Source organism: Lipophrys pholis, assembly GCF_963383615.2.
Source record: "Lipophrys pholis genome assembly, chromosome: 13".
In the NCBI taxonomy this organism is placed as follows: domain Eukaryota; kingdom Metazoa; phylum Chordata; class Actinopteri; order Blenniiformes; family Blenniidae; genus Lipophrys; species Lipophrys pholis.
Genome location: NC_137632.1, coordinates 1131922 through 1158708, shown reverse-complemented (window position 1 = coordinate 1158708; position 26787 = coordinate 1131922). Strand labels below are relative to the sequence as shown.

The following is a 26787-nucleotide window of genomic DNA, read 5'->3' as shown; positions in this document are numbered from 1 at the left end:
TTTCAATGAAGCCCATCGCTGGTTTGGGGTCTTTAAAGCTCTTGTGGCCCCCCTGGTTTGGGGTCTTTAAAGCTCTTGTGGCCCCCCTGGTTTGGGGTCTTTAAAGCTCTTGTGGCCCCCGCTGCACTCGATCCACAGGGTGGCCGGGAACAGCAGAACAAACTTTACATTCCAAGTATGAAGGACCTTCTTGCCTCTCTGAATTGCTCCCGATTCGCCTGAGTGGCTCTCGCAAAATCAGGAACAATCCTGATCCGCTTGCCTTCCCACCGCAGCTCTCCTTTACTCCGTGCTGCTCGCAGAACCAGCTCCCTGTCCCCCGACCTCAGGAACCGGACCAGGATTGTGCGCGGTCTCTCCCCTGGGCTTGGCCGCGGTGCGGGGCCTCGATGGGCCCGTTCAATCTCCGGTAGCTTCACGGTGTTTTCCCAGCCGAGAACCGATTGTAACAGCCTGCCAACAAACTCTGTCAGGTCTCCAGAGTCGCTGCCTTCTGGTATTCCCACAAAGCGGAGATTATTACGCCTGCTGCAGTTTTCTAAATCCTCGAGTTTGTCGCGAAGGTCGTCCACCTCAGCCCTGGTAGCCACTGGGTTAGCTTCCAAGGATGCTTTCATCGTCTTGTCCACGTCCTCCAGCTACTCCACCCTCTTCTCCACGTCGGTCACTCGTGTAATAAGTGCAGACAACTTCCCTTCCACCGACATCGTGGTGCGCCGGATATCATCCAGGCTGGCCATGTCAGTTGAAATCTTCTGCAGCGCAGTGAGAATATTTGCGATGTCTTGAGCAAATTGCTGCGGTTCGGGACACGTGGCCCCGACATCGTCGCCATCTTGGGATGTTGTTTGAGCCCGCAAATGCTTTTTAATATCGCCACTGGTCACGCTCTTCTTTGGTTTCGACATCCTCGTGCAGTTATGCAGTCTTCTGGTACGCTACATCCGTTGGTTCGTGGTCGTGGACAAAATTTTCAGGATAAATTAAACACTGCTCGACGGAGCGTTTTACCTAGGCAGCCATCTTGCCAACGTGACTCCTATATAGATGTTTTAATTTCATGTGATTTACTGTTTTGTTTTTATGTAGCTTGTTTTATAGTTTTGTAGTGTACTCTGCTTTAAGTATGGAGGGACACAGAGACACCCGCCTGTCCTTCCAAACACACTCCCACACCATTTACAGTAAAGCGCTCCAGCGTCTCCATCTTCTCAGGAAGCTAAGGCACTTCAACATCAGTAAAAAGATTCTAACAATGGTTTACCAGTCACTCATAGGATCCATTCTCACCTTCAGTATCACATCCTGGTACAACTTCCTCACCAGCAAACAGGAAATAAAACGATCCCGCATCACCGACCAGCCAGCAGAATAAGAGGCTCAACACAAACTCTACTGTCCCTCCTGGAAGAGCGCTCTGTCATCAGGGAAGCCATCCTGATCACAGAGGAACCCTCCACCCCTCCATCACTCACCCTCCTCCATCCCTCCATCACTCACCCTCCTCCCACCCTCCTCCCACCCCCTCCATCACTCATCCACCCTCCTCCCACCCTCCTCCCACCAGCAGAAGCTATAAAGTCCCACTGGCCAGAAAAACCATATAGAAACAATCCTTCATTCCATCTGCAGTCACAGCCTCACCAGCAGAGGGAACTAAACTCCAAGTACTTAAACCACTTGCAGCTGGTCCTTTCCCCTCTTCTCCCTTATTTTAAGTAATAATGTTGTAATATTGTCTTTTATGAGTGTTGTTGTTATTAATGCCTTTATTTGTGCGTGTGTTATGCAATTTTGATCCTTGTCAAAGACACATTTCTGACACCCTTGGGTCAGACAATAAATTCTATCTATCTGGTTTGAATGAAATTGATGTATTTTTTCAAAAATCGCCTGTCTTGACTTACTTTATTTTGGGTTTATTCGGTCTTGACTAATGTAATTGATACTTTTTCACTTTAATTGGCAATTGATTGATACTTCTTTACTATTACTGATAGTTTCTTGATACTTTTTCACTATTACTTAAAAAAATGATTATACTTTTTCACTTTTATTGGTAGGTTCTTACTTACACGTTCTTACTATTACAGCGACTTTATTGATACTTTTTCACTTTTATTGGCAACTGATTTTCACTATTACTGATAGTTTATTGATACTTTTTCACTATTATTGGCAGTTTACTGATACTTTTTCACTTTCATTGGTAAATGATACATACTATTAATAGAGCACCCTATTACTGGTACTTTATTGATACTTTTCCATAGGGATGTCCTGATCAGATCGGTAGATATCGGATCGGGGCCGATATTGGTGATTTGTGACTGATCAGGAATCGGTAAATCCAGCCGATCACCCCGCAGATCTAAAAAAATTAAATAAAACTTTTTCCCATCAGCTGCCGTAAAGCTGAACCGTGTGCGACCTGCCGTAAACTGAGGTGAGCAGCCTGAAGCCACTGAGAGGATCAACCAGCAGTCTGGAGGGAGTTTAAGGTGGATAACCAAACCAGTCCTGAGAGGTGGAGCACCAGAGCTTCATTTAACACAACTAATCTGATAAGACATCTAAAGTAAACATGCGGTGGAGTACGCTCAGCAAAGACCATCATCCGTGGACAAAAGATGACGTAATGGCCCCCCTCCTTCCCCACCGAGGTCCGCTACGTCACCTAATAACCACAACACTCAGGGACTAGAAGCTCCAGTGGAGCTGCAGAAGCTAGAAGCAGGCGGAGCGGGGCCATAGACCTATAAAACTAGAGTTATATATAGTGGGTTATGTGTTTATTTGCAGGAGTCTACATCTAAATGTCTATGTGGTCTGTCTTCTTCTGTGTTTTTATTGTGTTTGGTGAGTCACAGCGCCCCTAAAGGCCTGGCATGTGTACTACATGCCCTGAAGCCTCGTGTTGAGCCGTGTTCATAGTGAGGTGTGGACGGTTTGTTGGGAGAAGGACAGGGAGGACAAAGATTGTTTTATCATTGTGTGGATGTTCCTCAGTTTACAACAACAACTAAAGAAAAAGCTGCACTGAAGCAGCAAACTCTCCACTTCAAAATAAAGGATTTTAAAATAAAGGATTTTAAAATAAAGGACTTTAAAATAAAGGATTATAAAATAAAGGGTTATAAAATAAAGGATTTTAAAATAAAGGATCAGTCCCCACAGGGGAGCGATATGGTGAAACAAGAACCCAGAATGTTCCTCTAGTTTGAAGGGAGACTGGGATATTCTGAATAAGTTCTTGAGAGTACTATGTTCAGAATACTTTAGTCAAACAGGTTTTACCACTTTGAAGTAGAATGAAGTGTTTATACTTCACATTGAAATGTAAATGTTTAGTGACATTCAGGTCCAACCTCTCATACTGCTTTAAGGTAAACTGGAATTTAATACACAAAGAAGTTACATTGGAGCCTGAGAGTATTTATGTTTAACATTTATTTATTTATTTTTATTCTTGTTTTTCCACCTTTTTAGGACTTATTTTCAACCCAACCAGTCAAAGACACTTTGAAGTGGAATTGGTTTTACTGGATACTGTTTATGTTGTAGTTTTTTATACTTTATATGTTAGTCAAACTGATTCACTGGGTTTCATTTTTAATTTTATTTTTATTTGCCACAAAATCCATGTGAAGTAGTTTAAGTTAAGATAAATAAGAGAAACAAGACTGCAGAGTGTAACTGGGTTTTTGTTGTTCTGACTGAATAAAGTTTAAATAAGTTCTTAAGTTATTCTGAGAAGAATTTTGGTTCAATAAGTGAGTTTTACAATAATTTCTAGGTAAACAAAGCTTCTGCCAATAGTGCTTTTAGCTTCAGACGTCTTAGTCGCTCCAAAAATACACTATTGAGTATATTCGCAATAGTAATGTAAGTATTGGATCAGGAAAGTATCGGTATCGGCCGATACTCAATTCTGAAAAATCAGATCGGTATCGGGGGCAAAAAATGTGATCGGGACGTCCCTACTTTTCTACTAATACTTAGAGGTTGAAGTATGCCATACAAGTAGTCGGCAGTGAGAGGCAGCCGTACAATTTAATTAGACATTTTCTAGTTTACATTTATCAAGGTCATAATTATACTTGAATTCCTTTTTGTTCATCATCTTACACGTCTCATCATTGTGTTATTTACTCTCACAGTTTTCTTGTAATATGCGCCAAATGACTAAATAAAAGAAAAACATGTTCTTAACAGTATGTGCCTCCACTCCTGCGCAGAGTGAAAATGATTGGGGATCCCTGTTCTGGTGGATATTTGCCTTTATGTTTGACACCCCTGATTTCAATAGTTATCATAGGTAAAGTTTGTGTTTCTGAACAAAAAACAGTGCTTTCCTTACAACAGCATGGTGGCAGTTTATTTCATTACATTTGTAAAACTACAATGCACACAGTCTGAATCAATGCATCCTTCTCTCACAGGCAGTATTCAGATTATCCTTTAAACTGTTGCTTTGTGCTCCACCGCTTTAGAAGACCAACAATAGAAGCTACTGGATATAGCAAGAACAGAACAGTCTCATTGTTGATTGGGATGAAATCTCTGCTCTATTTTCTTTACTTTAAATATCTAATCACAAGATACAAAGATATGCCATTAAATGATGTTATATCAAATCCTGTTAGCTGAGAGCATCTGTGTGAATAAAACAATGCTCCATATAAATAGCATGTAAAAGACAAAGGGTGTGCAGTCCTAGACATAATCAAATTAAATACTTTCATTAATGAAACTATGGAAATTGGGCATGAGAAATTGCAAGTGTTAAAGATTTTTAAATTTATTCTATAAAACCCCTCATAAAGTAAATCGATTTTTTTTTTTATCAGATATGGGCGTGTGAAGGCTCAAGGATTTGGAATGCATTTCAATGTCCCAAAAGGGCAAGTTTACATGAAATAGTTTCTTTTGTTGAATTACTCTGCCTGTATTTACACATGGAAGCCCTCAAGTATGACTCAACACTCAAAACCCAAAGCCCTGCAGAACACATGGCAGAAACATGCTGCAGGAGCCCTCGTTTCTTCTGTGCTGTTCTTCATTTCCCATTTCATGTTCATATTTTAAATCTTCCATAAATTTATTTCCATTTGGGTAAAATTCTCATTGGCCATATATAAAACGCTACAACACTTCGGCCGGATCGGCCTCACTTTCCTGAGGATGGGAGCTTTCTGCTTTGTCATGTTAATGACTAAGGATAAAGGGGAGCACATCAAGCTGCTGCACTGAACCCTGTAGAAACACACCATGTCACTTTGGGGGGATAAAAAACCAGATTTGTGAATCTGGTTTTCAGAACACGCTTTCACAGGATTAATTACACACATCGAAGACAGTGGCACACAAACTTGAGTATTAAAGATGCTTGATGCTTCTACCACCTCATGGACACGTGCAAACGAGTTTCTGTGCTGATCATTGCTGCTGGATGCAGCCGGGCTTGAGTCAGGCTGTGACCAGACCCGTCTGCATGCTACAGTAACAGCTGAGGGTCCATAAGAACCTACTCAACCAGGTCGGGCTCCGTCCATCCCTTTTTAACAACCCTCTCTGCACTTGTGCTACTTTCATATCCTTTCAGTCGGAGCAGGTCTGTATTCAGGTCAGGGGCCGTGGCCAAATGGGGGGATGTGAGGTACTTCACGGGAGGGAGGTGGTTTCAGTCCACGGGTGTAGTAGATAAATCAGGCTCAGCTCCTGCATTCATGGTGTGAGTCATGTGTTAACAAGCCACAGGTTCACAGTCTGTGCCTGGAGTCCTGGCTGCTGTAGCCCCCCGGGAAGCCTCTGTTACGATGAGGCTTGTAGGCGTCCTGGTAGTCCTCCTCCACCAGAGGAGAGTGGTCCCTGCTGTGCTGCGAGCCCGATGACAGGCGGTTGCGGTTCTTGCGCGCCCGTTCGTTGTGGTAGTTCTCGTCGGCGGGCATCAGGCTGCAGCGCTCCACGGGCGAGTGGTCCGTCATCGTGTGGTTGCTGTTCCGGTTTCTTTGAGCCTGTTTAAGAGAGGGGAAGACAGATTCAATGTTCCTGTGGTGGACTGATGTGACCTGACCCACTGGGATTAAGATGAAAGATACTCGAACCTGAATGAAAACATGCAAAAAGAAAGTCGTTTTTTGAAAAGTGGTCGATTTTAGCATCTTTCTTTTCCCCTTGTCCTGTTCGGCAACTTGGACAACAATATGATGTGATCTAGAACCTTCTGGAGTCAGAACAGGTTTTGCTCTTGAACAGGAAGAGACCTGGAGTCTCCTCCTGTTGCTGCTTTATTAGAAGTTGGCATGGCTGCTGTACGGGGGGGGGGCGCTCAGAGAGAGAGAGAGAGAGAAGAGAAGAGAAGAGAGAGAGAGGGGGGTAGGAGGACAATATACACTTGTTAGTGCTACATATATTATTTACAGTTATCACTGATCCAAATACTTTCCAACCGTTATTAGATTAACCAGCCTGAGCAGCTCTAGCTTGACAGTAAGATGTTTTTCTAGATTAACCCAGCCTGAGCAGCTCTATCTTGACAGTAAGATGTTTTTCTAGATTAACCCAGCCTGAGCAGCTCTATCTAGACAGTAAGAAGATTTTCTAGATTAAACCAGCCTGAGCAGCTCTATCTAGACAGTAGATTTTAGCATCTTGAATCGATGGTTTTAGGCAAAAATGAGTGTCCATAATGTATTTGGTCGGCAGCCAGGGGGGAATTTTTGCTTTTCAAGAGTAATATATTTCCTTTTCTCATTTCATTTTGGAAGTGAAAAATCAGATAGATCATAGGTCCATATAATTAACACCACCTGTGTGGATTCTGCAGATAGAATTCCTCAGCATCTTGGAAAAGAAATTCCTCCTCTCTGCTTCAGCATTTGAATGCATCAGGATGAGTCAGATAATTAAGAACCAATCAGAGGCCGCCTTTCAAAAGGTATAGACCACATGGTATCAATTGACCAATCACTTTGCTCGTTATTGGGGTAATCCAAACCAGAAATCACTTGTGCGGTGTGTACGCAGGCCGATAATTTGCCATATTTCAGCAAAAAGATGAATTCAGGCATAAACAGATTGTGACAAATAGTGATGGACATTATATACGTTTGAGGCTTTGAGCAACACCTCCGCTATTTTTTTGGTCGTCTTTTCCAAAAATTGATCGTCCAAATGACGGCTGGACGACTCGCTGGCTCAGATTATGTTTTAATCTCACACCAAACAAACTCAATCATGGTAGATTTGTTTTTTTTAGCAGTCATCAAATTATTGGTGTTTCAACTATGCGATGAGTCCATGTTTTCAGCATGATGGGTTCACCTGGATGGCGGCAGGGTACGGGGAGAGCGCGGTGGATCCCAGATTGCGTCCCAGCAGGGGGTTGAGTGGCGTGCTAAGTGAAGTGTGCGTAGCGCGCCAGTACGTCTCCAGGTACTCGGCCAGGTGTTCGCAGGCGTCCTCTAGCTGGTTCTCATCCAAAATGATATCAAACATCTCCTGAGGGGGGACGGAGAAGACAGTGAGCGGAGTTGCTGCTCCACATGGATCTGGGATCAAAGTCTCACCCTATGGCTGCAGGACCCTTTTTAAAAAACAGCTCCATTTACTCACAGAAGGACACTGCGATAGTTTTTCTGCTGCAACAAGCTGCACATTCAAGTGTTTGCTCTGAGATTTTCCTCTCGATTTGATCAGCCGCTGCAAGACCTGTGAGAAAAACAGAAACAGAAGAGCCAGAATGTCAGGATGTGTGCAGATGGACCAAAGCACAGACTCAAGAGTTCCATCAAAACCTGAGTTTATTGTACAAAATGTCCCGGGAACACAACAAGACAAGCGGGGAAGAGGGGTTTAAATACACAGGGAAGACACAGGAGGAACTCATTAAGACAGATAGGAGGACACAGAGGGAGAAGACCATTGGGTAATTGGAGACGTGAGGTGAGAGACACAGGGACAGACAGACAGAGTCCGGACACAGAAAAGGAAATAACAGCAAATTTCTGCTTCCCTCTGTTGTATAGTTGGTGTGGATGGTATGAAATACTTATGAGCTGATGAAATAATGCTACATGGACTCCGGTAGTTATTAATCGCATTTATATATTTATTCATTTTAAGATGAGATGAGATGAGCTGAGATGAGAGACTTTATTCAGTCCACATTGGAAAAATCAGTTATCAGAGCAGAGTCTTATAGAATATGGATATAATAATAGATATTTATGAATACAACATAATGCATATATTAAACATTGTTTCATATTTCATATTGTATTTGCATCTTACTATCAAAAACACCTCCATCCATCCATCCATCCCTCCCTCCCTCCCTCCCTTCATCCATCCCTCCCTCCCTCCCTCCATCCCTCCATCTTCTCCGTCCTATCCGTTCCCGGGTGGTGGTGGTGTCAGTCTGAGCACCGTCACCCAGATCACGTTGACCCATTAAGAACCTTCCTGCAGGTGGAGAGCCCACAGGAAGGTGGAGAGCCCACAGGAAGGTGGAGAGCCCACAGGAAGGTGGAGAGCCTACAGGAAGGTGGAGAGCCCACAGGAAGGTGGAGAGCCCACAGGAAGGTGGAGAGCCTACAGGAAGGTGGAGAGCCTACAGGAAGGTGGAGAGCCCACAGGAAGGTGGCGCCCGGCGTGGAACATGAACCCTCTACCTTGAGACTGAGAGTCTGATGCTCTACCAGCTGATAAAGTGGTAGAGCATGAGTTACAGTTTTTCACTTTATTATATATTTTTATATTTACATTTATTTTTATTTAACTTTGATTAATCTGTCTGAAAAAATTATTTAGAATTTTCATTTCCCTGTCCTATCCCATGTACTTCTCCCCCCAACCGGTCAAGGCGGATGCCCCCCCCCCCCCCTTCCAGAGTCTAGGCTCCGCCCCCTTTCTTCCTGAAGAGGGACTTCTTATGAACTGTTCTTCCTGAGAGGGAGTTTTTCCTGGTTCCCACTGTTGCTTGTTCCATCTGCTGCTCTGGAAGGTTTAGTTGGGTTCTGTTGTTCTCTATCATTGTAAGAGGTTCTGGAAGGTTTAGTTGGGTTCTGTTGTTCTCTATCATTGTAAGAGGTTCTGGAAGGTTTAGTTGGGTTCTGTTGTTCTCTATCATTGTAAGAGGTTCTGGAAGGTTTAGTTGGGTTCTGTTGTTCTCTATCATTGTAAGAGGTTCTGGAAGGTTTAGTTGGGTTCTGTGGTTCTCTATCATTGTAAGAGGCTCTGAGATGTTTGTTGATGTGAGTTAGAGCTTTACAAAGAAAATTGAATTGAATTGAATTTTCATTTGATCAGTGACACATTTCCTTTTTCATGTCAAGATTTTATCTTTTTGTTATTATTTAATATATTTGTATATATATCTTGAATTTGTCACTCTCAGTAAAACTTTTAAAACTTTTTGGAACTTTATTTCCAGTAAAAAAAAAAGGATCCCACCTTGATTGGTCTTGAGGTTCATCTGAATTGGGCGCGATGTGCAGGTGGATCTTACCTTTGGTGAGGAGACTTTAACATGGACGATAATGGGTGCTAATGAGGTCTTGATGAGCTGTGCTGGGTGGTTGATGGTGTCTGCATCCAGAACTACCAGCTGGAGTGACCTGGCCAGCTCAAATATCCTCTCAATTTCACTCTGGACCTCCGCTGCGGGACAAAAGCCAAAGATATTATGAAGAACAGGATGGAGAAGAATAACAATAAGACCTGCAATATGTCCAAACACCCACAAGACATGCACATGATTGAGTGGGACAGTTCCTGTAGCATTACCAAGACTGGAGCGGGTGTTGGATCTCTCAATGATGGCCCTCTTACTGGGGTTGTTTAGTACTGACCTCTTGGCCAATGATATGTCAGCTGTTACCCTTGTGATGGATATTCTGAAACCGGCACAAAAGCACACGTCTCGTTCAGAGCATTCATTGACCAGGATGTCACAGTCATGCCTCTTGGCCTCCGTATCTCACCTCCCGTCAAAGCGGTGCTTAAGGAAGTCAAACAGCGCTTTCTGCATCATGTCCGTCACCTACAGCGTCAAATCAGGAAAGAAGGAGAGGAGATCAGAGGGAAAGATGAGACACAAACAAATGAGAGCATGTAATATGAGTCCTATCAAGACCTATGATATGAATATATACTGAACAAACTATAGTGCAGCATATAAGTGGGCAAAGTGTTCCTTCAGGCTGCGGCTCAGGCAGTTCTATACATCACATATTTGACTGACGGTGCTTCATATTAAAAAGGATGATTTGGAGTCACAGTGAGGCAGAAGCAAGGCTGCAGGCCATGAAATGGGTCAAATACACACTGATTTATTTCAATAAAACCTCCACAGGTGACTTTGAATGCCCCTCTGAAGGTCTGCATCTCATCTTCAAGACGTAAAGAAAGTCATCCGACACAAAGGCTTCGGTGGGTATTTGCCATTTATGTTCGTAAATTCTGCAACAGACATCACCCCACACGTTCCACATCACCCCCACGCTCCACATCACCCCCCACATTCCACATCACCCCACACGTTCCACATCACCCCCCACATTCCTCATCACCCCCCACGCTCCACATCACCCCACACGTTCCACATCACCCCCCACATTCCACATCACCCCACACGTTCCACATCACCCCCCACGCTCCACATCACCCCCCACATTCCACATCACCCCACACGTTCCACATCACCCCCCACATTCCTCATCACCCCCACGCTCCACATCACCCCACACGTTCCACATCACCCCCCACATTCCACATCACCCCACACGTTCCACATCACCCCACACATTCCACATCACCCCACACGTTCCACATCACCCCCCACATTCCTCATCACCCCCCACGCTCCACATCACCCCACACATTCCTCATCACCCCACACATTCCTCATCACCCCACACATTCCTCATCACCCCCCACGTTCCACATCACCCCACACATTCCTCATCACCCCCCACGTTCCACATCACCCCACACATTCCTCATCACCCCCCACGTTCCACATCACCCCACACATTCCTCATCACCCCCCACGTTCCTCATCACCCCACACATTCCTCATCACCCCACACCCCACACGTTCCACATCACCCCACACCCCACACGTTCCACATCACCCCACACATTCCACATCACCCCCCACGTTCCACATCACCCCACACATTCCTCATCACCCCACACGTTCCACATCACCCCCCACATTCCACATCACCCCACACGTTCCACATCACCCCACACATTCCACATCACCCCACACGTTCCACATCACCCCCCACATTCCTCATCACCCCCCACGCTCCACATCACCCCACACATTCCTCATCACCCCACACATTCCACATCACCCCACACATTCCTCATCACCCCCCCACGTTCCTCATCACCCCACACATTCCTCATCACCCCCCACGTTCCACATCACCCCACACGTTCCACATCACCCCCCACGTTCCACATCACCCCACACATTCCTCATCACCCCCCACGTTCCTCATCACCCCACACATTCCTCATCACCCCACACCCCACACGTTCCACATCACCCCACACCCCACACGTTCCACATCACCCCACACATTCCACATCACCCCCCACGTTCCACATCACCCCACACATTCCTCATCACCCCACACGTTCCACATCATCCCCACACATTCCACATCACCCCACACGTTCCACATCACCCCCCACATTCCACATCACCCCACACGTTCCACATCAACCCCCACGTTCCACATCACCCCCCACGCTCCACATCACCCCCCACATTCCACATCACCCCACACGTTCCACATCACCCCCCACATTCCTCATCACCCCCCACGCTCCACATCACCCCCCACATTCCACATCACCCCCCACGTTCCACATCACCCCCCACATTCCACATCACCCCACACCCCACACGTTCCACATCACCCCCCACATTCCACATCACCCCACACGTTCCACATCACCCCCCACGTTCCACATCACCCCACACATTCCTCATCACCCAACACGTTCCACATCACCCCACACATTCCTCATCACCCCACACATTCCACATCACCCCACACATTCCACATCACCCCACACTTTCCACATCACCCCACACATTCCTCATCACCCCACACGTTCCACATCACCCCCCACGTTCCACATCACCCCACACATTCCTCATCACCCCCCACATTCCACATCACCCCACACGTTCCACATCACCCCCCACGTTCCTCATCACCCCACACATTCCACATCACCCCCCACGTTCCACATCACCCCACACGTTCCACATCACCCCACACGTTTCACATCACCCCCCACGCTCCACATCACCCCACACGTTCCACATCACCCCACACGTTCCACATCACCCCCCACTTTCCACATCACCCCACACGTTCCACATCACCCCCCACATTCCACAGCACCCCCCACGTTCCACATCACCCCAGACGTTCCACATCATCCCCCACATTCCACATCACCCCACACGTTCCACATCACCCCACACCCCACACGTTCCACATCACCCCACACGTTCCACATCACCCCCCACATTCCACATCACCCCCCACATTCCACATCACCCCACACGTTCCACATCACCCTACACGTTCCACATCACCAGAAGTTATTAAACAACACACTTTTAATGAGGTGGCATTCGGAAATGTCATCAGTAATTTGATATGCTGTCACCAATAAGCGCTGACTCAGCAAAATACAGTTACCAGATAGTTTTTCCAAAGTTAATGGCGGCTGTATGGCGTCATTCTAGTGCCAAAAATCCAAGTGCATAAAAACTGAAACCGGCTCCGAAGTAGAACCTGGTTCCTTCTGGTGGTAAAGCCCCCAGAGTGTTTCAATTGTTGTTTAATGGTGTTTAGTGTAGCATTGCTACTGCGTGAGCCCCGAAACCCTTAGCATGTAGCATGTAGCACGGCTCAGAGTTACATTGCTGCACCTGGTCGGACCAACGTCCCGGGGACCTGCCCTACTCTGCCTTTGTTTGGCGAGTTCTGGCTGCATCTGATTGGTGAATGTCTGTTTACTCATGCTGCACGGTAAACATCCAGTGTGGTAGTACAGGCCCCTGGATGTCCTCAGGAAGTGAATGCATGTTGGATTCCTGACTGGACATGAATGCATCCTGCATGATGCTTTCCTCTTGAAATCTTCAATAATGCTGCGGTGGCAGAGGAGACCATTGTCATCATGAAAGCCACGATACACGGACTCAGAAACTAAATACTGGGATATTGTTTATGCTTGCTCATGTAGATTTGTTGGGCTTCTCTGGAAGAGTGCCATGAAATGACTTTGTTGTATTTGGAGCTATATAAATAAAGTTGAATTGAATTGAATATGAACTCATCGCTGCTTACATGACTTGTGAAAAAAAAGTGGAAGGTCAAAGTGCTTGAGGTTTTGTTTTTCTACCATGCCTCTTATATTTCTGTCTGTTTAATATCAGTTTGTGATGGAGCGGCTCCATCAGCAACGGGGCAATGACACGCCTCGCCCTCACTCCGCCCTGCTGTCACGCAGCAGCGGAGATCCTCGGTCAGTAAGAGCGCAGTGGCACCCGAACGCACACACACACACACACACACACACACACACACACACACACACACACACACACACCCTGCGTAGCCGACTGCACACAACGATACACACACACACTCATTTCCTCATTTCCTCCGTATTTCTCATGACATCATTCATTGAATTCATCTTTGGCTCCCCACCTGTCAGCACAGTGATCCAGGGGTGCACATCTGGATCACTGTGCTGACAGGTGGGGACCCTGTCAGCACAGTGATCCAGGGGTGCACACCTGGACTGGCTATGTTTTACCCGTGCAAACATTCAAACCTCCCCACACACACACACACTGAGCGGTGACGTGACGCCGTGGAGCTGGTGACCGGCAAGACGGGTGGAGTTAACCCGGGTTTATAACAAAGCCTGAGCGCGAGTTAAGGTCATGTGACCATTTGGTGTTTTGTTTAATTCCAAATTTTTGTTTATAAGGGGGATTATTTCGTGACTTTATTTGGAAAATGTTTTTGTTCATTTTATTAGAAAAATGAAGTGTCCTAAAGGAGGATGTGATTATTATTTGTTTTATGAAATAAGGATTGGTGAATATAACTCCACCCCCCGGGAAGGGCGGAGCAGGATAAAAGCACTGGGCAAAGCTGCAGAAGGGAGTCATTCCCTGAAGTTGCACAGTGGAGCAACACAATATTATAATATTGTATATAATATAATATAATATTGATTAGAGGCAGAAATATCACACAATCTTTGTTCGGTGCAGAATGTGATTTTTGTTCGGGTTTTGTTGAACATGTGGAAATGACCAAGTGATGTTACTGATGTTACTAAGTCACTTATGTGCTAAGTGCACACATAACTCAAATGTTAAACAAAAGTCTTTCTTTTGAATTGTGTATGGGTGTTTATTTAGCAGTGCAGGTTCGGGGTGGATATCTTTGTCATTAAGTTGTTGACTATTTGTGAGTCTACATGACACCCCCCCAAACTTTTCCAATAGTACACTCACTTATTCTAGTTCCTCACATAATTGTCTTTTATTAATTCTTCTCATTAATTCCATGTATTGACTTCACTCTTATCTTTCTGCATCCCCTTCGTTCTATCATGTGGCCCCTCCTCCTCCACACCCTGAACAGAACAGCTCTCTAGTTGCCTTTGTCATTTACCCTCTCTTGTCACTCCATCTTCATCCATGCATTACATGGAAGACAAGAAGAATACTGAATAACATGGATGTTTGGATGGTTTATTTAAACTACTTTCTTCTACACATGGCATTGGGGTTTTAATCCCTTGGTAAAAAGGATCTTTGCTTTCGGCCCTCCACTTATACTGTTAGAGTTGAAATGTTGTTAGTGTTGTTTCAAGGTTTATGTTCAAATACATTTGATCGTTTTTAATATGAATTCTACATTAATTCATTACTTTTAGTATCAGCAATTTGTAAACATTAATCCACATATCTTAAAAGCACAATTAAATGAATAGATAAAGTCTTAAAATGAAACTGTGAGTTTGTTGGACATAATAAAGTGTCAGATACTTTAGTTTTAACTCACAAAGTTTAAAGAACAAACGATCATTAGATGACCAGTTTTTCACAACTCAGCTCTTTGAGTTGAAACCAAGCATGTAAAAGTTTATTCATATTTGTAAGGCAGCTTTTGAACTTTGGTTTCTACATTTGACTGGCTTGACATTTATTACAGGGTACTTTATTCTAAACAAGTAATCTGAATCTGAAACAGGGAGCCCTTTGATAGAATCTTTGTTTGGTTACTTTCACACATTCTGAGGTTGCGTCGGGCTGAGCGGAACCCTCTGGCGGGTCGTGTTTTGGGGCCACATGTTGGACATTTGGGATGTAGAATGAAAGCTGCTGACAAACTAAATGAAATCAACTGAACTTGAGAATTTTCAAGATATTGAACTGGATTCATCCAGTAAACAGGAGCAGAGCGAAATAGCAACTGTTGAAACAGTTAAATGTGGGCCCAGCCAGAACGAGAAGGAGACTGCCGCTCTGCAGCTTTACACTTTCAGAAAAAGCAGGTAGCAAGTGATGAACTCACAGATACTATAGTACCTATGCTACTAATGTCATAATAATACTAGGTTACTATTAAGTTATTTCTTAAAGTAGCAGCACTGGTGGTGTGTAAATACCGCTATTTAAACTCCAGACATGTAGCTCTTATACAATGTGTATATTGGTTATCTCAGTCCCATGAGGATACATGAAGTGATCCTGGGAGTGGTGAGGAAGAGCAGCAGCGCCGCAAAGCATCCTACCTCATAACCTTTCAGAGACGGTCCCACCAGGACAACCGGCCTCATGGAGGGGACCACATCATATGGAGGGACGTGCTCGGCCTGGGGGGGGCGCACACACACACACACACACGCACGCACGCACGCACGCACCCACGCACGCACACACACACACACACACACACACACACCCACACACACTCCTTTAAACATGAGTCACATGCACACTTTCAGTCTTTTCTCAGTCTTGCCAGATGATGTTTAAACAATATGTAGCTCTGGATCTAATCTTCAGAGTTGCATGTATAAAAATGTGACACTGCGAGCACGCATGTGAGAAAGCTGATCCACTTGATTGGATGTGAAAGTAGCTCAGCCTTCAGGAGACGTCTTCATCTTATTGTGGTTAGAGACATTTACACAGCTGGCTCCCCACAATTGTACTTTGTGAACTTTACTGTTATACATTTGCTCAAACTTTGACTTTGGGACTCCCATGTTGCTTTCTTCTGTTTTATTTTTTGCTAAGTTCATATTTATTAGCTGTAGTACACCAATATGTTTGATAAGTAAGCCTAATGGAAGGAAATGATGACAGAACAGATTCCAGTAAACTGGGTCATAAGCAAAGGTGTCAAACATATTTTATGTCAGGGGACACATTCAGCCTTATTTCATCTCCAGCCCACCGGACTGGGAAAATACTCCCATAATAACCTTTATGTGGCAGTAGTGCACGCCACCCACAGATGCGTGGAGTCAGGACTGCAGTTCACCATAGTTCTCTTATTAAATAAACAAAACCAAAACCAAGCTGAATCCCCAGACCCCCCCACACAGCTCCTCTCGCAGGCTTTGCTCCAGTCTGGGTCTCCTGCTTGTCACCCCGTGTCTCCAGGCGGCTCCTCCTTTATGGGCAGAGAGGTGAGGCAGCACACCTGATTCCATCAGGGGCTCCATCACCTCTCCGCCACACTTTAAAATGTCATTTTTAAGCTTTTCTTTGTTGCAGTGATGTGTTTCTTTTTTAAGTTATAAAAGTGTTTTATATTTTCACAAAACCAAAGAATTAGTTCCGAAAATTGCAACAAATTCAACATAAAGACAATTTTAATTTAACTTTGTGGTGCAAAATACAGTGAAATGTCCAAAAAATGTCCTATAACCGTTGCGATTAGCAGTGAGCTTTCATGGCAGCTCCACTGGAATCCCAGCTGAGTCTCAGCCTTGTGTCGTGTCCGTGACGCTTAAGAAAACTCTATTTCAAAACGAATCAACATTTTCTTGGGAATTGTTACCATTTGCCTGGTGGTTTGGACGGATTGGAGCCTTTGGCCCACAGGCCTTATGTTTACACCCCTGGTTTAAAGTATGCAAAACCCTCATTTCAATACTTCTGTTTGCGCCTGATCTTATTGGTTGTAACCTGGCGAAACACATGCAAACTGAAACTATTTGCATAAGTGTGCAATTTAGCATTATGCAGGATCTGATTATAAGTGACATATTTACAGCAAATGTGCCCCCAATAGGTTTAAAAATAAAATTATGCTTTTTATTTGACTTATACACTTTACAAGAAATCCTTGTAACCTTTTATATACTCTACAGAATCACATTTCTCACTAAAGTAAAATTATTTTCCATACTCACCACTTTCTGTTTCTGCTTTCCTGGAAAAGTAAATTAAAGATCAGGTTAATTTTGCACTCACTCGTTGCTGAAAATGTTATTAAATATATATATATAAAGCATCACAGTGATACAAGATATGAGTAAATAACTATTGATGTACATAAATACATAAAAAGATATCATAAAGAACAGTTTCCTTTGTGTACTTGACACCAACCTGCCAAGTTGGGGTTTGGTTTGAATGTGCCTGACACCACTTCTCCCAGACTAGAGGACGAATTCCCACTGGATTTACTTCTGCATCGATGAAAGTGGGAAAAACAGTGAAGTGTTAATTCAAATGCAAAATATCTTTGCTCATAGTCGACTGCAAAGCTGAGACACACTGCACAGCGAGGGCGGCATGGCCCGGCTGGTAGAGCAGTCGTCTCCCAACAAGGTTGCAGGTTTGATTCCCATTTCTGCCTGCCTACATGCCAAAGTGTCCTTGGGCAAGACACATACCCAAACTGCCTGTGTGAATGTAGTGAGAGAGTGAGTGGTTGGTGGTGGTCAGAGGGTGAATGAAGTGAGAGAGTGAGTGGTTGGTGGTGGTCAGAGGGTGAATGAAGTGAGAGAGTTAGTGGTTGGTGGTGGTCAGAGGGTGAATGAAGTGAGAGAGTAAGTGGTTGGTGGTGGTCAGAGGGTGAATGAAGTGAGAGAGTGAGTGGTTGGTGGTGGTCAGAGGGTGAATGAAGTGAGAGAGTAAGTGGTTGGTGGTGGTCAGAGGGTGAATGTAGTGAGAGAGTGAGTGGTTGGTGGTGGTCAGAGAGTGAATGAGTGGGGGGTTGGTGATGGTCAGAGGGTGAATGAGTGGGTGGTTGGTGGTGGTCAGAGGGTGACTGAGTGAGAGAGTGAGTGGTTGGTGTTGGTCAGAGGCTGACTGAGTGAGAGAGTGAGTGGTTGGTGGTGGTCAGAGGGTGAATGTAGTGAGAGAGTGAGTGGTTGGTGGTGGTCAGAGAGTGAATGAGTGGGTGGTTGGTGGTGGTCAAAAGGTGAATGAGTGGGTGGTTGGTGGTGGTCAGAGGGTGAATGAGTGGGTGGTTGGTGTTGGTCAGAGAGTGAATGAGTGAGAGAGTGAGTGGTTGGTAGTGGTCAGAGGGTGAATGTAGTGAGAGAGTGAGTGGTTGGTGGTGGTCAGATTAGCAGCCTCTCCTCCGTCAGTCTGCTCCAGAGCAGCTGTGGCTACATACATAGTTCACCAGCATCCAGGATGGAGGGAATGAATAATGTAATGGAAAGAGTGTTAGAGGGTCGAGAAAAACGCTAAATCAAACCTATGCATTATTAGTATTCTCAGACTGTGCAACATAAAACACATAAGTTTTGTCAATCAGTGTAACTTTCTGCAAACATTCTACTTCACATAATTTGCGATTTTAGTTATTTTTTTCCTTTATGTGAACACATTCAGTGCAACTTTCTGCTACTTGAATGACTTTTTTTTCATATTATTGCAACTTTCCAGTTGATTTTTTTTCATTTTTAGTGCAATTATCTGCTCATTCCATCTATTTCTAGACAATCAGTGCATTTTCTGCATGTTGATTCACATACAGTGCACCTTTGGCTCTTTCAATGTGTATTCCTGCACAATTCCTGAAATTGAGCATTTGAGCTCATTTTATGTTTCTATGCCTTTAATGTCTTAATGTGCATATTTAGTGCAATTTCAAATTAATTTCAAGTGTATTATTTGTGTAACTTTTACCATTTTTTATGTTTCCTTTTGCACATCTAGTGCCACTTTCAGCGCCTTGTTTGAATATTTATGAACAATTATTTAAATTTTCTTTTCATTTTATGTGAGTTATGAACAGTTAGTGCAACATTCTTCTCATTTTGTAAATTTCAGCACATTAAGTGCACCTTTCTGCTCCTTTCATTTTATTCTTTTTTGCATTTAGTTCATCTTTGCATTCATTCTGTTTTTTTAGCATATTGGGTGTACATTTCTGCTCATTCTATTTGCGGTACTTTATACTTAGTGCATTTCAATTAAATTCAATACAATACTTCTACTGCAACTTTCTGCCTATTTTATGTCACTTCCTCTTGGTGCTCATTTTGTATGTTTATGCACATCAGGTGCTACTTTTTGTTCATTTCTTTGTATTCCTCCAATTTAAGTTCCACTTTATGTTCCTTTTTTTGAGTATTTCCATAAATAAACACATGAATTGATGAATCGATATAATACTATTATGTATTGGGGAAAAAATCTATAAAAAAAGACAAAAAATCTACTGTTGGCCTCACTTAACTTCCTGTATATGTTGATAAGTGTCCTATATGTGCCAAGTACGAAACATAAACTAAAAAACAAATGCGCGCACACACACACACACACACACACACACACACACACACACACACACACACACACACACACACACACACACACACACACACACACACACACACACACATCAACTCCTCAATTCTCCTCTCATCATCTCCAGACCTCGTCCTCGTCCTCGTCTCACCCATGGAAGCGTCCTCTCTTCTGTTCCTGCTGAAGTCGGATATGTTCCAGTTTCAGAGGACTCGGGATGAAGCCGATGTCACACCCCTCTTTCACCAGACGGCCGATCCACCAGTCGTTGTTGTACTTCTGCAAAAACAGCACATTTGTGATGAGTCGTTTGGTTGAACTGAAATAATCAAACCTTCAAAATATGTTCCACAGTTTCTCATAAGATAGATTTGTCGCTTTACCAGCTCCCATATATAAGATGTACGTGATCCACTGACAGGACACCTTAAGGATTGAAACTGATTCAAAATAACACACACCGTCCATTCAGCATGTTTGGGATCCAGAATAGAGAGTACTGGTCATGTAAACAGGATTGAACCCAATACTGTGAGTACTTCATGTTATCAGATTGAACACATGTGATTCACTCGTTCTGATAAAGTTGGCATTTGTTTACATTTTCTGTTTTCTGTGTACCTCACACTTTGACTTTGTGAACAATCAGTATCCATATTGTATTTTCCATTTGCCAAATTCAGATGTATTTGCTGCACCCCTCCGACATGTTTGATGAAGTCCACATTTTGGTGCTTTCAGGGGCTCAGCACTCCAACCAATCACATCCTGCTGAAGTCAGCAAACAAACAACAAATCAATACAGGCCCCAGTTACACTCAAATGTTTTCAAGTTAAAATGCAAAACATTTGGGTGTCGGTTTACACAACACCGGCGTTCGGAGCTACTGAAAACTTTTTGAAACCAGCTCCCAAGGTGGAACTTTTTGAGAACGCTCCAACAAGCTCATCATCTAAACGCTCCAGCTCCGTCTCCGTGTAGACAAAAGACACGCTGTCACCAGGCCTGTCCCCAGAACACATCCTGCTGGACCATAGATTGTCCCACAAATTATTGAGATAAACGATAATATTGCCATTTTGATACCATTTTTCCAAGTATGCCCTTTTAAATATAAATAAACTTTTATTTCTTTAGAATATTTAAAATTGTAATTGTATTATGAAAAAAGAGATTGTAAATACCCAAACTAAAAAATCAAAACAACCTCATCTCTCTGCTCATCCCCCAGTCTCCTCCTCAGGGGGTCTCATGTTGCTCTCAGGTGTGCCAGCCCCCCCCACACACACACTAGAGCAGGGGTGGGCACTCCTGGTCCTCGAGGGCCACAGTCCTGCATGTTTTCCACGTCTCCCTGCTCAAACACACCTGAGTTGTCATGATGAGGCTCTGCAGAAAGCTTGATAACGAGCCAATCATTGCTGTCAGCTGTCTCGATGTGAGGACACATAGAAACCGTGCAGGACTGCGGTCCTCGAGGACCAGGAATGCCCACCCCTGCACTAGAGTGATTGACAGGCAGTGTTGGCAAAGTTCAGTTTCTACATGAACCAGTTCAAAGTTCAGGTCACAAATTTTAATATGAACTCGTTCAGTTCATAGTTCTAAGTTCTTAGTTCCAAAAATGAACTAGTTCATAATTCTCTTTTTTCAATATGTTGCTGTGAGCTTTGGAGTTACGTGATGCACCTGAACGTATCACCCAGTATCAGCAGCATGAAGCTTGTAAACCCTTAAAAAGCTGAGTCGTCCTCCGCAGGGTTCAAAGCAAGTAAAGAAAAAGAGTAACGGCTTGTCGTCCAGAAAGTACTGTAACCATACCATGAAGTATTAATGGTGAGACAGAGTCTGAGGTAGAGCTGCTGTCTTCTACTTGTTTTTGTCGTGATGCTTCACATGTTGATGACGTAGGTGGTGGAGCCACTCTGGGGGCTGCTGTTGCCAGATCGGCTGTTTTCCTCCGACATGTTAAGGCCCGTTTACAATGAGTCTTACTGGGTTTTCACTGGAAGGATCAGCAATCTGGCAACTCTCTGAAACAATGGTGAACTGTGAGAGCCGCTCACTAACACCAGAGTGAGAGCCGCTCACTAACACCAGAGTGAGAGCAACTCACTAACACCAGAGTGAGAGCAGCTCACTAACACCAGAGTGAGCGCCGCTCACTAACACCAGAGTGAGAGCCGCTCACTAACACCAGAGTGAGAGCAACTCACTAACACCAGAGTGAGAGCCGCTCACTAACACCAGAGTGAGAGCCGCTCACTAACACCAGACTGAGAGCAACTCACTAACACCAGAGTGAGAGCAGCTCACTAACACCAGAGTGAGAGCAACTCACTAACACCAGAGTGAGAGCAACTCACTAACACCAGAGTGAGAGCCGCTCACTAACACCAGAGTGAGCGCTGCTCACAGTGACGTCTTTGGTAAAGGAAACATTCTCCAGTCTGGAAAACTGATCCAGCTCATTTTTAATCATCGTGCAGTTAATTGATTTATTGATTATCGCGACAGGACTAATCATAGGTCTATTTCCACAAAGTGGTGTTTTTATTGATTGGATTTATTGAAATGCAGGGCTCCACAGCTCCACAGCTCCACAGCTCCACAGCTCCACAGCTCGAGGGACCAGAGAGCTGGGGGTTGCAAACCCTCGTTCAGGACATTCTGAGGCTCTGAACTGCTTCTTCTCTCAAGACAAATGTGGCTCAGATATGTGAGAAGAAGATCTGCCAAGTCTCTGGCAGCAAGGAGGAGGCAAGAGAACCATGTTCAGGAGAACCGTTCATGATGTTCATTCAATGTTCCTTTCATGTTCAGGACACTTCATGTTCAGAGTTAACCATTAAAACTGTTAAAAATGACATTTGAGGATTTTTTGTACAACTTTTTTTGTGGAACCCCTGATGCCCCCAGCCTCACCCAGACTCCGCCTCCAGCAGCCCCCGGGTACATTGAGTTTGAGACCTTTGCTCCAGAGTGCCATGACTCCCAATCCATATTCTCCTGGGACTTAATACTTTTATTTTGACAGTCATCGTAATAAATAACAATCCAACTTGGTACTTTTATTTTGACGGTCATCGTAATAACAATCCAACTTGATGGTCTGTCCACTAGAATGTCCGGGTTCTCCCAGTGTTAGTGTGTGTGTGGTTTCATTACAAAAACAAACAACAGCACCAACTCATGGCCGGACATGCTAAGTACATCATGTTCAGCATTTCTCCCGTTGCCGTGGAAATGCAAAACTTTTCTTAAAACAAAAATGCAGAAAGATACGCTTTGACTTTACTGGGCTTTCATTTCTAGTAGATTGTTCTTGTGTAAACAAGATCTGGCGCTTTCCAAACCGCCGTTTCTTTACTCCACACTCCTGCTTGCATGTGGTGTTATTCTTAGTAAATAATCTGAAAAATGCACACAAGCATTCTTGCAGATTGTGTAATCCCCTTTCATGTGGACAGTAACTGTACTTTACCTCTTTGATGTGGAGGAAGTCCTTGGCATCAAAAGAGACGGCGGTGCCGGCCACAGGGACGTCCTCATCCAGGGCGCCGCAGTAACTGACATTGGTTCTCACAGCAAACGCCACGGCTTTAGTCTGTAACAGCAAGAGAAAAAACAACCCTCATGACGGAAGTAAACAAAAGAAAGGAGATAAAGAAACACTCATGCCATGAAGTAGTAAAATTGTTGGGAGTCAGATCATGAGGGTTCCTGTGGTTTCTGAACGGAGCCCACCTTGGCTCTCTCCAACTGAACAGTGGCCTGCTGCTCCCTCTCCTGCCGGCCGCCCTCCTTCTCCTCCTCCAGAGACACATCCGAGTCAGACGGTCGGCTTGTGTAGGAGTCGGCTGAGCCCTGGACATCCCAGAGGGAGACAGCACAGAATACAAAAACAACCTGTGAACCAAACCACCAAGAATACTACCGGGAGGGCTTCACTGTGATATAGAGTGAAGCTGACATCCACAGAGCAAAATATATATGTATCAGTGTAGTGGGTCATTTCCTCAGTCCAGTTGAAAATAAAAGAGATTTAAAAAGTAAATCGTGCCACAGCTTGTTTCCTTGAAGAGCAGAGGAAACGCCAAAGAGGCTGCACAAATCTCAAAGTTATAAATATTGAAAAAGATTCAGTGAAGTTTTAGGAATTATGTTAATATGCATTTTGTCATATTAGCTCTCCTATTTCAAGATGAATAAAGTTTAATTGGGAAAGAAAAGTGCAATCATGTACAATTAAATCCCCAACATTATGCAGTAAATCAATTACATTTCTTATCTCTATTATTTTATATCAAGCTCAAGAAATTAAACTTAAGGAATAATAACAACAAAGTCAACAATTTTATGCAAAAAAACTACTGACATGTCGCTGAAGGGAGGTGCAGATGGGAAAACAAGGGGCAAGAGAAAGAACACTGTTATTTGGAACGGATCTCAAAGCACAATGAAGTAGATATGATATACTGAAGCGTTTTTGGTGAAGGTATATCGTTACTGTGATACTGTGTAACTCGAGAAAAATAAAAAAGAGGATCAATTGTTGTTTCAAAGTAATTAAGTTATCTACCATGTTTGGAATTCTAACACTAAACCTTGCCGAGATGCTCAAATATACATATTTCCTTGTCAAACTAAATGTTTAAATCTTGGCAAAACAAAAAAATAAAAATTTGAAAGAGGTTGTTGACACACCCAAACGGATAGTTACTATTGGAAATTTGATTTATTTAGCATTTAGCATTTATTCTCAGATAACTATATGAAAACTGCATAAATTGTTTGCAGGAAATGATCCATCCACATCCATTCCTTTCCCTTCCTGCTGTGTCAGCATGTGGCCTGTGTGACAATATGGAGAGCAGAGGAGCCGAGCAGCTTCTGCTGGCTAATCCGGGGTTATTTCAGCTGATCCCGGCGGTCGGGGACCCAATATGGACAAGACCCAATATTTAGACGCATGCAACACGCTATGCAAAACCATTGCAGCTCTCTCCCATCGTGCAGGCTGAGCTGTTTAATCTGTGCATTCACATTTTTCTAATTTAGCACATTAAGTTCATGACCACAGTAGGAAGGTGTGACAGACTGGAAAACACAGAGATCTACTGACCTTCAAATGCGTACTCAATCTCATGAGCCCACCGTGTCTGAACACCTGACATAAAGACCTTCCCTGAAGTCAGCCGTCAGGTTTTGTGAAAGTAGTTTAAATGACAGACCTTTATAAACTTTGGACTCTTTCCTGCTATTAAAAGTCGCTGCAATCAGCATTTTTTTTTTCACTTGTAGACGTTAAAAAAATCTGAAAAATTCATGCTTTCTTTTATATAGATATTTTATCTAGATACATTCATATGTTTGCATCTATCCATCCGTCTGTCTGTCTGTCTGTCTGTCTGTCTATCTATCTATCTATCTATCTATCTATCTGTCTGTCTGTCTGTCTGTCTGTCTGTCTGTCTGTCTGTCTGTCTGTCTGTCTGTCTGTCTGTCTGTCTGTCTGTCTGTCTATCTATCTATCTATCTATCTATCTATCTATCTATCTATCTATCTGTCTGTCTGTCTGTCTGTCTGTCTGTCTATCTATCTATCTATCTATCTATCTATCTATCTATCTATCTGTCTACACTGAACAAAAATATAAACGCAACACTTTTGTTTCTCATCTTATTTTCCATGAGCTGAACTCACAGATGGAAACATTGTCGATATACACAAAAGGCCTGTTTCTCTAAAAATATTTTATTAAAGTGTTTTTAGAGGCTTATACTTCGGACCCAAACCAAAAAAAACCATCTCAAGACTTTATCGGGGTTCTACAACAAAAGAAAAGCAGCTCATTGAATGTTAAACAGGAACGGGAAGGAAACTTGGTTCTGACTGCAGAACATTGGGAACAGTTGTGGAAAACGTCAAATTCAAGACTATGGAGAGAGTTTGGCTGGAAAAGCCTCATTAGAGTTTTTATAGCGCCAACCAATCTGCATGTTGGAGACAGCGCAGAGCCAAGAGGCAAATCATTTCCACATATTCTGGTCCTGGACAGTGTTGGGGCCTTTTGGAAGGAGGTTTCTAAAATGATTCAGAGCATCTTTATGACAGACATTCCATCTGAGTTTGCTTCTCTGTGTCTCGTGGCCCTGCCACCTGATAACTTCTCCTCTAACCATCAATATCTCTTTCAGATACTTGGTGCAGCCGGCAGGAAGCCCATTACAAGAAAGTGGTTGAAACTAGGAAAACCAACAGTGGATGAGTGGGTTGATAATATTTATGATGTTTTTAAGATGGAAAGAATCACATTTGCCATAAGACTGCATCAAAATGTGTTTTTCAAAAGATGGATGAAGTATATTAAACCAGTGAGGCCATCCTTTGTATCATGTTAAAGGGTATGGTTCCTTGGCCAGGTTCACTTCAGGATCAAAGATTTTCCTTTTATTTATTTTATTGCTTATTTTTTGTGTTAAAGGCTAAATGTTATGTGGAGAATTTTGTGAACCATGAAAATACCGGAAAAAAAAGAATTGAAAAAAAAGACCTATTCCTCTCAAATATTGTAGACAGATTTGTCTAAATCTGTTAGTGAGCACTTGTTGTTTGCCGAGATAATCCCTCCTACCTCACAGGTGAGGCAGATCAAGATGCTGTTAGTCAGCATGAATGTTGCACAGGTGTGCCTCAGGGTGGCCAAAATAAAAGTCACTGTGAAATGTGCAGTTTGATCTCAGCACACTGCCACAGATGTCACAAGGTTTGAGGAGCGTTCAGTTGGCATGCTGACTGCAGGAATGTCCAGCAGAGCTGTTGCTCCTCAATCGAATGTTCATTTCTCTACCATAACCCGTTTCAGGGAATTTGGCAGTACCTCGACCCGCCTCACAACCGCAGACCAGGTGTAAGACAGACATATTGGGG

General features: G+C 43.7%; 1 protein-coding gene across 2 annotated transcripts in view; it reads right to left on the bottom strand.

Annotated features, from left to right (window-relative positions):
* Nucleotides 1-4354: 4354 nt before the first annotated feature.
* cacnb4a (calcium channel, voltage-dependent, beta 4a subunit) overlaps nucleotides 4355-26787 on the bottom strand; it is a 66102-nt gene continuing 43669 nt past the window's right edge. The window contains exons 3-14 of one of the 2 annotated variants that reach the window (XM_080477965.1): nucleotides 23601-23720; nucleotides 23338-23460; nucleotides 20004-20131; nucleotides 17696-17775; nucleotides 17497-17516; nucleotides 15865-15945; nucleotides 9987-10045; nucleotides 9790-9899; nucleotides 9512-9663; nucleotides 7618-7713; nucleotides 7327-7503; nucleotides 4355-6017 (exon numbers count right to left, since the gene is read on the bottom strand). In XM_080477965.1, coding sequence (XP_080334091.1) covers nucleotides 5763-6017; nucleotides 7327-7503; nucleotides 7618-7713; nucleotides 9512-9663; nucleotides 9790-9899; nucleotides 9987-10045; nucleotides 15865-15945; nucleotides 17497-17516; nucleotides 17696-17775; nucleotides 20004-20131; nucleotides 23338-23460; nucleotides 23601-23720 — 1401 coding nt within the window. In that variant the 3' untranslated portion in view covers nucleotides 4355-5762. The remainder of the gene's footprint in view (nucleotides 6018-7326; nucleotides 7504-7617; nucleotides 7714-9511; nucleotides 9664-9789; nucleotides 9900-9986; nucleotides 10046-15864; nucleotides 15946-17496; nucleotides 17517-17695; nucleotides 17776-20003; nucleotides 20132-23337; nucleotides 23461-23600; nucleotides 23721-26787) is intronic. The other variant, XM_080477964.1, reaches the window with a different exon arrangement.